We start from the raw sequence: 14,874 nt of genomic DNA, 5'->3' as shown, positions 1-14,874 counted from the left end.
AGTATGCAATGCAATGCGTGAGATATCACTGCTTGGATGTCTGGCTTTTGTGTGGTGCACTGTGTGATTTTGTGGTTTGCGTGATTTGTGTGATTTGTGTAATTGTGGAGTGGGTTGTAGAGCGGGTTGTAGAGTGGGTTGTAGAGAGAAGTGACAATGGGAGTGGAAATGATATCGGTGTCTTGTTTTCATTATTCCCTACTACTACTCACCGCCCACCACTATCATGTCCTCCTACGGCCCGAAACTAAAAGCCATTCGATCTTCTGCTATACATGCTCCCTAACGCCAGCTAGAAAAAAGAATATAATTTTTTGAAAAAAGAAAAAAGAAAGAAAACCCCCAGACTACAATCACCACCCACCACTACTGCGGCTTCGGCCCCGCAACATCCAGCCCCTCCAGCCCCTGCATCGGATCGCCCCTCCTCTCGCCCATCGCCTCCTCCTTCGCGCCCTGCGCTGCCGCTCTATCCTCCTCACTCACCTCATGCTTCTCCAGCCAGCTCTCCTGCCCACCGCGTCCCCCCATTAGCCCCCATCCCCCATCCCCCACACCACAAGGAAACAAGAGAAACATACCTGCTCCCAAACAGCAACCTTACTCCCCAGCACCACTCCCTCCTTCTGCGGCTTCGCCTGCGCGACGTTGAGCACGCGGCCGGCCAGCTGCGCCTGGTCCATGTTATCGATTGCGGCGGCGGCGTCGGCCGCGTCCTCGTACTCGACGTAGCCGAAGCCGCGGTGCGGGTCGGTGCTGCGGTCGTCGCGCGGGAGCTGCACGGAGGCGATGGCGCCGAAGGGGAGGAAGGCGGCGTGGAGGAGGGGGGCGGTGATGGATGGGTCGAGGCCGCCTGTGGGGTGGGGGTTAGTGGGGTGGAATTGGGGGGAGGGGGAGGGGGGAGGTGGGGACAGAGGGGGAGGGGGGACGGACCGACGAAGATTGTGGCTTTGAGGCGGGGTTCGGCCATTGCTGTGTTTGTGTTTGTGGTGGGGGAGTGTAGAGAGTTGTGGGTTGTGGGGTTGTGGGTTGTAGATAGTTGTAGATAGTCAGCTCACCTTTTCAGCCTCACATCTTGGCGGGCAGCTATTCACACTCCAACTCCACCCCCCATCTCTACAATTAAACACCACAAACACCACACAAACAATGCCCTCCCCGCGCCGCTCCACCTCGCGCCCTCTCGGCAAGTCCTCCTCCTCCTCCTCCGCCGCCCCCGCCGCGCCGCTGCTGCTCCCCTCCGACGACCCGGCCACGTTCCTGACGCTCATGGCCGACACGCTGCGGCTGTCGAGCGAGACGCTGACAATGGCCTACGTGTACATCCACCGCTACAAGCGCTGGTGCGCCGACACGGACAGCGCCGACAACACCGACGCAGACGCAGACGCAGACGCAGACGCAGACTCACCGCAGTCCCGCGTCTCTGACCTCCTCGACGAACACGTCTCTCCCCCTCCTCCATAACTTGCCCAAGTAGAACACCAGCTAACATCCCCTGCCCCCTCCCACGGGACATCCTCCCCCCAAGCAGACCCTCTCCCTCGCCTCCCTCTCCCTCGCCACAAAAGCCACCGAATCCCCCCGTCGCCTGCGCGAGTTCCTCATCCCCGCCTACACCCTGCAACACCCCACCTCCGCCCCCCTCACATTCCCCTCCCCCCTCTACGACGCCCTCCGCTCAACCCTCGTCACGGCCGAGCTCCTCCTCCTGCGCGTCCTCCGCTTCGAGCTGCGCCTGCCCCTGCCCTACGAGTACCTCCCGCGCCTGCTCGAGCGCGCGCTCACGCTCTCCGACCCGCCGTCGGCCGAGGAGGAGCGGCTCGAGTGCCGCGTCGTCGACCTGAAGGACACGGCGCTGGGCCGCGCCGTCTGGGTCAAGGTCGGCGTGGCCATGACGCGGTACAAGGTTTGCAACTTCTTCCCGCCGCGGGCGGTGGCGGCCGCGTGTGTGTACTATGTGGCGGTGGTGGAGAGGGGGCTGAGGGCGCCCGGGGGCGCCGAGGTGTGGGTGCGTAGGGTGGCGGGGAGAGGGTGGAGTGGGAGGATTTTGTGGATGCGTTGGAGGAGATTAAGGCTTTGACGGCGGTGTAGTTGTGGGTGGTAGTGTAGTGTAGTGTAGTGTAGGTGTGTTTGGGGGGAGGAAGAGGTGGGTTTATAGAGTGCTTCTGTAGCTTTTAGCTTATAGCTAGAAAGAGAATACAAGTCGAGCGTTGTGGTGTTGCTGATGTTTGTTTCTGTCCAGCGTGGGCACTGACTGTTATTATCCGTAGGTAAATTGATCAATGGCTGATAGTTCATATTATGCGTAGTCTGAGACGATTGATAATTAATATTACACTAAGGCGTTCAGTAAAGGGTCGTGAATGCCCAACTGCGTAGATTGATTAATTGATCAATGACTGGCAACCCATCATACGCAGGCACAGCTGTTGCATCATGCTGGCAAGGGCCAATGATCACCCGTCCGGTAAATGCTACTCTACTCAATCCTCTTTCTTCTCTTGCATTACTTTGATCTACTTCTCATTCGTTGCTATATATGTATATAGAGAGTATAGGGCCATATATTCTTTCAAAATCCTACAAAGTGTCCACCGGTAAAAAAAAAAAAAAAAAGAAAAGAGACAAAAACCAAAACACAAGATATACCCCCCCGCTTGACCCTTGACTTCTATCTACAATCAACGCCATGTCGTCTCCAACTCATCGTCCTCCACGCCAAACACGGACGCGTTGCTCTTGACTCTCTGCAGCTGCTGGTTGACATAGCCCAGCACCTCCTCGTCGTCCCTCTCTCTCGCCAGCCTCTCCTCCTCGTCCTCGTCGCCGCCCCAGTCACTCCTGGCGTCGATACTCCTCGTTGACTGGCGCCGGCCCATGTAGGGCTTCGGCTTGTTGACTCTGGAGAATATATCGTCAAAGTAATGGTTTGCAGCAGTGCCGGGTGTGCGTGGGGTTTGGGGTACACGGCAGTTGATACCAGAGTCGTGGATCAGCTTTGCAACCAGCCCGGTCCAGCCCGTCTGGTGGGACGCTCCCAGGCCACGCCCATCGTCTGCGTGGAAGAACTCGTGGAACCACAAGTTGTCACGCCAGTGCGGGTTGTAGTCGAGGAGATCGTTACCGGCGTTGCATGCCCGGCGCCCATCCTCGCCCTGCGCAAAGATGTGTTGCAGACGATGCTGGATTTCTTCGGCCACGTGCCCAAGGTGCATGTATTCACCAGAGCCCGTGGGGCACTCAACCTTAAAATCATCGCCGTAGAACATGTAGAATCTTAGAAGAGATTCGATGAGCAAGAAGTTGACGCAGAGCCAAATGGGCTAAGTTTGTACGAGTTACGTTAGCGGCCAGGGATCACATAGAGCATCGTATAAGAAATGGCTTACTCCTCGCCAGTTACTGTTTCCACCAAACAACGAGCTGTTTGAGTCACCTGGGACATAGTCCACCTTGAACTCCTGTCCGTTCACGTTCATGGAATACGGCTTGTCCTTGTGGTATTTGGATAGTCTTTCATCCCGATGTGATTAGCAAGTGTATCCCTAAGCGGAAATTTATTCAGAATGGCAACTCACGATCTGATACCGTAGTCGCTCAAAAACTCATCTTCGTCCAGCATCTTTTCCAAGATTCTGACCAGCCTGTCCTTGCTTACAAGGGACAGCAGCATTCGGTCTCCCTGTCCTCTCTTGGACATGCTTGCAATGTTTCGCTCAGCAACATCGTTCCTGTTTTGAACGAACCAATCCACCCGCTTCTTGAAGCTAGGGAACTTGTTCATCAACTCCGGTTCAAGCGTGAGAACGGCATACAACGGAATAAGTCCGACAAGAGACTTGACAGGCATCTGCTGTGACCAAGGTCCTCCCCAGGAAATTGCATCATAATAGAATCTAATTTTGGGGGGTTAACAAGCAGATTCAATTAACCGTGGGAAGAAAAAAAAAAAAAAAAATGCGTACCCGTCTTCTTCGTTCCACAGACTGGACTCGCCACCTTCTCCATCGCCCTTGTATGTCATCGCATCACTGATGAAGATGAAATGTTCGAAAAACTTGCTTGCAATGTCTTCGTAAATACGCCTGTGTTTTGCGAGCTCGAGGGCAATGTTCAACATGTTCAGCGAGTAGAATGCCATCCATCCAGTGGAATCGGCCTGTTCCAAAACACCTCCGGTAGGCAACGGCTCGGAACGGTTGAAGATTCCAATGTTGTCAAGCCCCAAGAAACCACCCTCGAAAACGTTCTTGCCGTCAAAGTCCTTGCGGTTGACCCACCTAACGAACCGAATCATAAGAAATCACTCGTCAAAAAGAACATCGTTGGTTATGTAACTTACCATGTAAAGTTGAGCAAGAGTTTCTGGAAGACGCGCTCCAAAAAGTCAAGATCTTCTCTGCCGTACAGTTTTCTCTCCATTTTGAATGTTCTGAATACGGCCCAGGCGTGAACTGGAGGATTGACATCTCCAAAGTTCCACTCATAAGCTGGGATCTAGTCCGAAGTTAACTTCCATAGAAGAAAAAACAAAAAACCATCAATACTTGGTTATGGAAGCATACCTGTCCGTTAGGATGCATGTACCATTCTCTGGTCATCACATCCAATTGCTTCTTTGCAAAATCTGGATCCACCATCGCCAACGGGATCGTGTGGAATGCCGTATCCCACGCCGCAAAGAATGGATACTCCCAGCAATCTGGCATACTGAGGATATCATCCAGATGCATGTGTCTCCACTGTTGATTTCTAATACCCTTTCTTCCTGGAGGTGGTGGTGGCTGTGCAGGATCGCCATTCGCCCATTGGTCCCAAATAAAGTGATAAAACTGCTTTGTCCATAACATACCACTCAATGCTTGACGCTGAATGTTCCTGAGATCATCCGCCATGGGAAGAGGCGAGATACGCCAGTAAAACTCATCGGCCTCCGACTTACGACGCTCAATCATATCATCAAACTCTTCTTCGTCGATTCCGGCTTCATCAATCTCGGCGTTAGGGGCAACGTCATCGCCATTACCTTTGTTGGGGTTTTTGGTAAACTTGAATCGGACTACTGCACAAGCCCCAGGCGCGATACCATCCCCTTCTTCAAAAGCGTACCATGCTGCTGCCTTTGTTCCCTTCTGTGCTGGGTTAATTGCCTCTTTCTCCTCGTCCACAATGTAACGGTGGAAGGCATCCTTCACATATGGCTGCTCATTCTCTCCGCCGTACAAAACCTCGAAATTAGTATCGTTCTCTGTGAATAGAAGTTGTGGCATCACATCTTCAGAGTCCGCAGTAACACCAGGAGATGGCGAAAGCTGCATATACCTAGATCCCAAGGACCAATGCTTTGATTCCGCGAGGAAAGGAGACTTCTGGGAGATCTCGGGCTTTTTGTCTGGCGTTTCATGACCCCATGACCAGGTGTTACGGAACCACATATGAGGGATGATATGAAGAGGTGCAGGTTCTGGACCGCGATTCCAGGCAGTAATACGGAAAAGGAGCTCTTCCTCATCTTCAGTGTCTTTGGCGGTTTCGATGATAATATCCCAGTAACGATCATCCCTAGAAATGCAGTGCTTAGGAAAGGCTATCTTTATTTAGATCAACAAAATTTAGAGGAACTAATACTTGAAGATGTTTGTGTCGAGGAGTGTGTATTCCGGAACATCCCTACTGCGCTTTGCATTCTCCTCGACAAGGGTCTTGTAAGGGAACTTCCGCTGGGGGTACTTGTAAAGATATTTCATGTACGAGTGAGTGGGAGTATTGTCAAGATGAAAATGGGCCTCTTTGAGGGACTCTCCATGGTTTCCCTGGGGGTTCGAGAGACCAAACAAACGTTCCTTCAGGAAATCACTGTTCAATCATTTAGCAAACTGTCCCTGAAAATTTGTGAGGTAAAGGGAATCTCATACTCCTGTTCGTTCCAGAAGACAAAAGAGATGTTTTGAAGACCATGTGAATCGGACACACCAGCAATACCATCCTCACCCCAACGGTAGGTGCGTGATCTTGCATGGTCATGAGGAAAGTCTGGAGTGAGTGGCAAATCAATATCATCAGTAAAGAGATACCATATGAAGGATAAGTGAAATGATTAAAAATGGGCTTGAAAACATACGGGTCCATGCGTCACCATTCTCACTAATAAATGGCAAAGAATCATTCGATTAGCATCTATTTCCAATTGAACTGTAATCTGAATAGTTGTACTGAGAGAAGGGTTATAGTAAACTTACGAGTAATCTTCACGAACTGTTCCCCATTGACGCCTGTAGCTAGGTTAACCAGAGTTGTTCATTATCCCTTCTTCATCTTGAGTTTGACTTACTCGCTGAGATACGGTCCCCACTTCTTCCAATACTTTGTTCTATCTCTGTCTTCCTTCAATCGTCGTTCCTCCGCACAAAGGTATGAGTGAGATCCGTGCTTCACCATCTTCAAAGTATGCTGCTACTGAAAATTTTTATGGGAATCACTGATGAGATACGATGATAGCAGAGATGGAGAGGATGATAAAGGGAGGAGGCGGGCGAAGATGAAGAGGGGTTCGGTGGGGCAAGCATAATAGCTCAGCCAGTGATATCAGGAACCCACGCAGTAAACGACGTAACAGAGGTGGACCACGAAACAAACCAGTCCCTCTTCCGGGAAGGCACTTCTTTAGCTTTCCTGCACTGTAAACGCAGCCAAGTTCCAGCTCTACCTTTGGCTCAACTAATGGCAGAAACCGCGCCGCCAACAGGCAACTTCTTGTGTATCTAGGAGAACGGGGGTAGCGGGGATTCACGCCGTCACCATTCCAGGAACTGCATCTCCAGGCGCTCCTCATTGCTCGCTAGGAAGGCATACACATGGAAACGGCAAGGACCGGGACGATACCGGTATTTTCATATCAAAAAACCAGCATGTGGATTGGTATCTATTTTATCCCATTTGTGAATCAAAGGATGAGGGGAAACATCATGAGTGTGACAACGGATTAGTTATGGAGTTATATCAGAGTTATATCCGCATAAATAACTACATGTATGTACCTACATGTACTTATGCACACAGACTACAGCCTGCTCTACAAACCCCTATCGCACTGCTCCCCACTCTACAATTGAGAGCCCTCCGAAGAAAGAAAGGCCACAGAATCCAGATCTTTACGGTGATAAGCCGGGTGCCCAGCTTCGACGTCATTAGTTTCTTTTTAGCCGTTGCTGCTTTCAGCCGCATCAACTTTTAAAATTCGCTATCGTACAGGGATAGAGGCGCTTCAATGATCCACAGTCCGTGCGTCAACGGTTCCTTGGTCCAACGAAAAGCTTCTTGCAACTGCAGCATTCCGCTCTGGTAAAATTATATATTTCATGATACAAGGTATCTGTGCATACAATTTGGGTGTGGCTCCGGAAAACTTCATGTAATTTAGCCAACTATATTTAATTGTTATTGGGTATCTATTTTACTTGCCGCCGAGAAAGCCGGTGGTGAAATTTTGATATCGAGGTCATAATCTAGGGTGAGTACTAAGAGGCGGGGGATACTTCAACTACATGTATGTACGTGCAATACCAAGTATTTTTGGCAGGCAAAATAAAGAACCAGATGCATCTCGGTCCGGTTCATTTTACCAAGAAGTCTGGACCTTGTACACTGAAAATACTCACTACGGTGCTTCTTTGGCTTGGTGCTTTCTCGTATCACGAAGGAGCACTCGATTGATGCTTATCCACAGCTAAAGCTTAAGTGGTAGTTTGGCGATAATCACATATTAGAGTACATGTATCTTTCATCCACCGGCTCCATACAGTACCCATAAAGCTTCATTTTTGTCACCTTGCGCAATGGGCAGAAATGAAGCGTCGCAATTAGGTATGTGTGTCTATAGTTATGTTGTGTATAGCTGCTTGAGCTATCACAGAGTTCAATATTTATTTGTCAGTGAATACTTGATATGCTCTGCTCTTGGAAGGTCAAAGAACAGATTGACGTGGCGTGGGCTTCTATGCATTTGATAACCCGTGTTCTTGAGCTCGAGCCGTAGTTAAGCTGTAAAGGTCATTGACCCTCCCCGCTATTACTAATTATATACATATCAATCTTTGAAGGAGGAGGAGCCTAATATCGGAAGTCTTGGCAGATATCTTCTTGACAGTCCCTGAAGTCGTTTGGTTTAATTTGGGCCGGCGACTCAGAACACATGTACTACCTACGACGCGCAACTCAAATCTTGGCTGCTGGAATTAGCAACTAGCCCTATGCACGAACCGTTTTATGCACTGGCGATCTAACCATCCCCATCGACCCAGTGCCATTAATTTGTCAGTTTTGGGGCTGGGATTAGCTTTGCCCATCCATGCCAACTACCTAGCCTTTGTGAAAAGGTAGTATCTACTTTACGTACCATAGTGTTACTCTATATGTATATATATCAGTGTTTCCAGGGATTGATTAGTTAGCACCAGTGGTAAGGTGACTTAGCCCCTAAACCCCAAAGTTTGAAAGCTTAATTGGGCAGAAAGATATAACCCACATTATTCTTAAGTGAGAGGGAAAGGCTGGTAGTATTAGCTGAGATGATCTACGAGACTTCTCGAGGAAGGAAGAGCGAAATGCTAGGTCAAGAATTGATGAAAGACAAATACAAATCATACAACAGTTATATTTTCAGTACATACAGCCACTCAGCAAAAGTGTTCGTGATTTAGTTTTAATGTCACTGCGCGGCCGCGGTGTGGCGCACCGGTAATATTGATGTTATTAAAGTTGAGATTCAAAACAACGAAAAATAAATAATATAGTTCGTGACTACGTGTAAAAAGAAGATAGGTCATTGATCTTATTCTTCATTAATTTAGGCGCCATTGGTCACTGGGAAAGTCTTCTCTTGTGGGGTTCTTGATGGCCCACCATGGTAACATATGGAGAAATGTCTCACTCCGAAATCGGAGTCACGAGCACTTTTGCAGAGTGGCTGTACATGTAGCCATGAGGTTCAAGGTGGAAGACAGAAGGGTGATGCTTTTGCCTTTGTTTCCTGATTATGCTAGAATGAACTGGTTATTGTAATGTTAGTAGTGCTGAGAACTTCAAGTTCTAGCAGAAGTTCCAACGGACTAGAATGGCCCAAGGAATGGCCTTGAACCGGGCTAGAATAATACGGCAGGCCGGGCGGACTGAACTAGACTATAGACTGCATGTAGGTGCTGGTGATGTCGGTGGAACGATCTGTCGAGGGCCATATTTTTGTTAGAGGAACTTTAATTACCACCAAATCTGTCCTATATGTATTAAATATAGTAAGAGAGCCTTAAAAATAGAAGATAAAAGATGATTTATTTTAAGCGAAATACGTATCAGAAAGTGGAAATAAACATATGTTTGTAAGGCCGGCCGTTCATTACGCTATGGACTGGATACATGGACCGAATATAAGTGTTACGGACCAGATCAACTAAATAGCGGGCCTGCCTGGACTATTATCCTCTGACCATTGAAATCTCTCGCTCTGGTGAGAAAACAAATATGATCCGACACAACCCTCAATTAACGGTAAAGTACTGTGCCCGATCTATCGAGATATCACTGTGCGTTTAGTGCCTCACTATCGGTGTTTTAATTTGCTTTGTTAGAAACTAATATTCATAATTGGCCGGGGGTGGGTGGGTGGGTGGGTGTTGATGGTTAACGAACAACTATACCGGTATAGTATTCTAACCAAATTATCTACCTCGCTGTTCAAATATGAGTAAATACTTAATTGTAGAGACCACTGTACTTACCTACTTCTCTACAAGATCGAGTGTAGTAATTATAAACTACTACGCTGGGTACTTATGTACTCTGCGGTCGATCTTTTCACCCATATCCGGTATAAACCTTTGCTCCTGTATGGGATACACTATTCATAATTTTTTTATGGAAAGCTATATATAGGGACTTTCGTCGCTGAGTTATGTATGCAAAGTTACCTAAGGCCTCTTAAGACTGCCCACAATATCAAATCTCAAATCCACCTTGATAGTATTAAATTCAAACTAGTATCAGTACCAGCTTCATTTCTCTCCGCAGGTTTTGGTTTGGCGAGCTGCCACATGGCCATGGCATTAATGTAGATCTGCAATGTAAATAGTCTTCTTGTCTGGTAACAGAGGACTTCCGGTAGGCAATAGAAGACAAGACGTTCTATCCTATTTTTCGGTTCTATAACTCGTCTCATCTTCGTCCTAACCAAATCGCGGTTACTAGTTGAATAAAACCCTCGATTTTCTCTATCATCCGGGAAGTGGGCACCTCCTTACCATCTTTCTATAGTAATGGAATTGATAGAGCCCTTTCTATCGCCTTATATGGGGGGTTCTCCAGTAAATAATATTTGAGTTTAGATACTCCGCACTTTGTTTCTGGTTACAGCCAAATCTCATTAAGGGTACTCTTGGGAACGTAAGTTGGTGCCCTTACAAAGTATGTGCATTATATTTAGGGAGCATGCGTAAAGCTTAATAAAGACTGAGAATCCATATCATTATAAGGCGATTATAGTTCTAATAGATATGTACTCTTATTGGTAGATTTGACTATACTTAGCACAAGTCAAATTGATCAAACCTTTAATTCAGTATCATAATAATTGCTGATATATCTGTTAGTGCTGTCATTAACGGTCTATCGATGGATCGGGCGGTTTGAATCAGGCGATAATAAAAGCGAAGACAACTAAGCTCAATTGTCTCTCTTGTGTCTTGAGTATATATCACACTAGTGTCAATTAAACCCTGCGTGTGGTGAATATAATATGATAGCAATGTTTTTACTATTGGCGTCATCATTCCTGAATGGGGCGATGGTATAATTTGTATAAGGAGTTTATCGTACTTTTGGAACTTAACCAAGGTCAAGTATTGTGGTATCTATAGTACTCCCAGAGAATACTTGTTGATTCTGATCAGAAAAAACGTCCTCGTGAGCAATACAATTAGCAAGGCTTCCTGGATACAACCAAACCTATCCCTGGTTATCGTGAAAAGCCCCTGGGAAGAATCTATAAGTTAGGATCTAGATGGCAGACCTCTCAAGCCACGAATTCAAATTTTATGTTCCGATGCTCTATCCAGACTAGGTGCCCTATAGCCCCATGATCGCATGAAGGTACGTATAATATTTTAAGTAACTTTATTGGTGCCCTAAGTTGATTTCCAAGTTCATACTCAGCCCTACCTCCAGGTCTGATTCGAGACCCGAAACATCACTCGGCGTAACACAAGGAATTCGGTCGTACGAGAAAATACCCGTAGGATGCTTCATCATCTGAAAACGCGTGGAGGCGAACATTCGTAACCGTACACCCAGCCCGACTTCCTTAAGCCCGTGTCATCATGTTTAGACATACCGCCATAACTCGAAAAATTGGCTAGATCAGAATTACTTGTATGGGATACTTCTGATGTAGATCGATGCCATCCAACCAATTGTTCAAACGGTAGTCCCTAGACAGAGATAGCCAATTTTTCGAGTTTTGGCGGTAATTCGTAACCCGGGTTGGCCGTTCCCCCGTGAGCTCCTCTAGGCCGAGACTATTTGAAGCTTCGGGGAAAGGGGTTGTGGAACCTCACGCATAATCTATAATCGTACATATGTAGAGGATGTACGCGCTCTTGTGGAACACAAGTATACAATACGTGTGGTTTACCCTGTACCCCGTTGTGACAAGTCCATCCCTCGGCCAAATACACCATACCGAGGACCGGGGCACATTTTGTCTGAGATCACCTCAGACTTGAATGAGGTAATGGCTCGAGAATACCTCCTACTAAGAGTTAATAATCGAACACGACTCGAGAGTTATTGAAAACTAGGGGATTTGTACATACTTAAGTGTGTACATATAGTTAATTAAAAATCCTGGGCAACCAGAGCCAATTCTGTGGGAAGAATGAACACAAACTTTCACCGCCCTGTGCTGTAAATGGCTAAATGGCCGAAGATTTTAGGTTTCAGACAGTCAATCGAATATTGTTGATATACAGGCCATAGCTATTGTGTCCTCAGTCGAGTACTGCGCGTTCTACGGCTGCTCAAAAAAAGAGAGCAGAAGAAAAAGAAGAAAAAATGTCAAACTTTCTTAGCCGGGTATCTTGGTGTGTAATTCTGGCGTGACGTTTGTTTGTATTTTTGCCAAAAAGCTCAATAGATAAAGGTATGAATACCGTTTCTTGAATATAGGTACCGTATGTAGTCATGTGGAACGGCAGTGCTTCCGAGAAAGTTTTGTCCCTGAATCTAGATAAGATGTGCCTACATTAGCCTAATAACCTTGCAATCAGATAAGGTTAATGTGGGGAACGCCCGGTTTGCATCACTAGACCGTAACTATTCGAACTACATGTACCTACCTATTCGTTAAAGGGCATCTGAAAGATATTTATTCGGGTGGTGCGACACGGCGTGCACCTACAGATGTGTAAACCTGGTCCTAAGTATTTTAGCGAAAATCAGTTAAAATCAGTTAAGGCACCGGCAGAGTATGGAATCAGTAAGCATATTAAAAACAGTACATACTTAGGGAATACATAGTGCCTAATCCATACTCATGTACCTACATGTCGCTTTTCACATGTGTAGAATAGTGGTCAGACTTCTTGGTATGCAGGGGGAGGGTAGTGAAGTTTCAGGACCATACTTGTGTTGAGTAGGCTCCTCGTGAGCGAAGTGTCACAGGGACAACTCATTCGCATGCATGGAAAAACACCTGATGAGTTCCAGAACACCGAGAGCTTGGTGGGGCCAGAATATACTAGAACTAGAGACCGTTGCGATGAGAGACCAGGGTCTTCTGCGTAACATTTGCGGGAGCGGCTGTTTCTACAAATGCTGATGAAACCTTCCTTCCTTCAGAGGGCTTAGACACAGGTCAATTCCTCGGCCCGGAAGATTATAATCACGCACGGGGTTGCGCTAATAAAGAGCCTGAATATCAAAGCTCACTCCCCCGCCTTCTTTAGCTTCTTCCTAGCAAGTTATCTTCAACCCCTCGTCCTACGCCGCCAAAATCCTGCAGTAAGCTAAGATAGAACTGAGTACGTAAAGTACGGCACAGTCACTCGCTACACTTAGGGTATTGTACTTGCCTCAGCTATCTACACCTTACCACCCCCTCTTCAATGCCATCGCATTCTTCTTCATCCAAAGACCGTTTGGCCTCTATCACCGCTCACATCTCTGCTCCACCCCCGACCCCGATGGCTTCTTCTTTCGATGCGGTGCCGTTGGCACCTACTGATCCACTTTTTGGACTCATGGCTGCTTACAAAGCGGATACATTCGATAGAAAGGTAGATTTGGGTGTTGGGGCTTACAGAGATGATAATGCGAAGCCATGGATTTTACCAGTTGTCAAGAAGGTTTGTTCCTCCTCACCCTTGGCTGTTTGTGCCTTTCGGAATAATTGTTGACAGACGTCCTATATAGGCAGAATCCATTTTAGCAAACGATCCGAACCTAAACCACGAATATCTTCCTATTGCTGGACTCCCAACCTTCACCTCCGCTGCAGCACGTTTGATCCTTGGCTCTGATAGTCCTGCTATCGTAGAGAATCGCGTATGTTTCTTCCATTTTACTCTAGTAGAGAAAGAAAACTTGGTTTAAAATTGTTTTTACGGTTAAATTCTAAATACTAAGTTTTGACTTAGGTGACCTCTGTGCAAACTATTTCCGGTACAGGAGCAGTTCACCTTGGTGCCCTTTTCCTTGCCAAATTCTTTCCTCGTCCCCAAGACCAAAAGGTCCTCATCTCCAACCCTACTTGGGCCAATCACCCTCAAATTTTCTCTAATGTCGGTCTGGCATCAACAACATATCCATATTTTGACCCTTCTACCAAAGGGCTTGACTTCGATGGCCTATGCAGCAGCTTGGAATCAGCCCCGGAGGGCTCGGTTGTTCTTCTTCATGCTTGCGCCCACAACCCTACTGGTGTAGACCCCACAAAAGAGCAATGGAAAAGAATTGCTGAGGTAATACGGCAAAAGAAGCATTTCCCCTTCTTCGATTGTGCTTACCAAGGCTTCGCTTCTGGGGATCTTGATAATGACGCTTGGGCTATCCGTTACTTTGTAGAGGAAGGGTTTGAGCTTTGTGTGGCCCAATCTTTCGCAAAGAACCTTGGTCTTTATGGTGAACGTGCTGGATGTTTCCATTTCGTTTCGCCACCATCACCAAATGCGCAGGATGGAATCAAAAGGATTGCGAGTCAGTTAGCAATTCTGCAGAGGAGTGAAATCAGTAACCCCCCTGCATATGGCGCAAGGATTGCAAACCTAGTCTTAAACGATGGGAAGTTGTTCGCCGAGTGGTGTGAGAATTTGTCCGAGATGAGTGGGAGGATCAAGAGCATGAGGACTGCTCTGCACGACAAATTGGTTGAACTAGGCACGCCGGGCGACTGGTCTCACATCTTGAAACAGATTGGGATGTTTTCATTGTAAGATTTTCATCAAGCTCGTACACCATACATACTCTTTGGTTCTGATATTGACCTGGTTACTTTCTTATTTTAGCACTGGCTTGAACGAGAAGCAAGTTTTGAAGCTTAGAGAAGAATCTCACATTTATCTTACCAAGAATGGAAGGATTTCAATGGTATGTTCCTATGTACTCCTAGTATTATTTTATGCACCCACTTACATTTATTTGGTTGGTAGGCTGGGCTAAATACCCACAATGTTGAATACTTTGCGACTGCCGTCGATAAAGTAGTCAGGGAGGTGTAAAGATTTTTTTGGGCCCGAGCATTTCTGTCCGACGGTGCACTGTATGACTATGATGGGAGGCAATCGTTATTTAAAAACGTTCTATAGCCTGTAGAGTAAATTCGTTGTT

At 47.0% G+C, this 14,874-nt stretch overlaps 4 protein-coding genes across 4 annotated transcripts; 2 read left to right on the top strand and 2 right to left on the bottom strand.

Moving 5' to 3' along the window:
• Window positions 1-366: 366 nt before the first annotated feature.
• LAJ45_01610 (uncharacterized protein) lies at window positions 367-970 on the bottom strand (the record flags this gene model as incomplete). The annotated part of the gene is made up of 3 exons (XM_046111203.1): window positions 367-510; window positions 582-853; window positions 934-970. 3 exons carry the CDS (start codon window positions 968-970, stop codon window positions 367-369), a joined length of 453 nt encoding a protein of 150 aa, XP_045975147.1.
• Window positions 971-1,149: 179 nt separating this feature from the next.
• LAJ45_01609 (uncharacterized protein) lies at window positions 1,150-2,083 on the top strand (the record flags this gene model as incomplete). Its single annotated transcript, XM_046111202.1, has 2 exons — window positions 1,150-1,446; window positions 1,535-2,083. The coding sequence occupies 2 exons, from the start codon at window positions 1,150-1,152 to the stop codon at window positions 2,081-2,083; spliced, it is 846 nt and encodes a 281-aa protein (XP_045975146.1).
• Window positions 2,084-2,684: 601 nt separating this feature from the next.
• Window positions 2,685-6,441, bottom strand: LAJ45_01608 (uncharacterized protein; the record flags this gene model as incomplete). The annotated part of the gene is made up of 13 exons (XM_046111201.1): window positions 2,685-3,326; window positions 3,393-3,516; window positions 3,582-3,899; window positions 3,969-4,283; window positions 4,346-4,500; window positions 4,569-4,713; window positions 4,763-4,787; window positions 4,856-5,565; window positions 5,632-5,859; window positions 5,919-6,036; window positions 6,125-6,147; window positions 6,243-6,275; window positions 6,335-6,441. 13 exons carry the CDS (start codon window positions 6,439-6,441, stop codon window positions 2,685-2,687), a joined length of 2,943 nt encoding a protein of 980 aa, XP_045975145.1.
• A 6,285-nt stretch (window positions 6,442-12,726) lies between these two features.
• LAJ45_01607 (uncharacterized protein) lies at window positions 12,727-14,765 on the top strand (the record flags this gene model as incomplete). Its single annotated transcript, XM_046111200.1, has 7 exons — window positions 12,727-12,830; window positions 12,996-13,009; window positions 13,081-13,394; window positions 13,462-13,593; window positions 13,686-14,476; window positions 14,553-14,634; window positions 14,697-14,765. The coding sequence occupies 7 exons, from the start codon at window positions 12,727-12,729 to the stop codon at window positions 14,763-14,765; spliced, it is 1,506 nt and encodes a 501-aa protein (XP_045975144.1).
• Between the last annotated feature and the right edge of the window lie 109 nt (window positions 14,766-14,874).

The sequence above is a fragment of the Morchella importuna genome (assembly GCF_003444635.1).
Source record: "Morchella importuna strain M04M26 chromosome Unknown Morimp01GS003, whole genome shotgun sequence".
NCBI classification, from domain to species: domain Eukaryota; kingdom Fungi; phylum Ascomycota; class Pezizomycetes; order Pezizales; family Morchellaceae; genus Morchella; species Morchella importuna.
The sequence above is the reverse complement of the archived record's forward strand: the minus strand, read 5'-3'. Positions and strand labels throughout refer to the sequence as shown.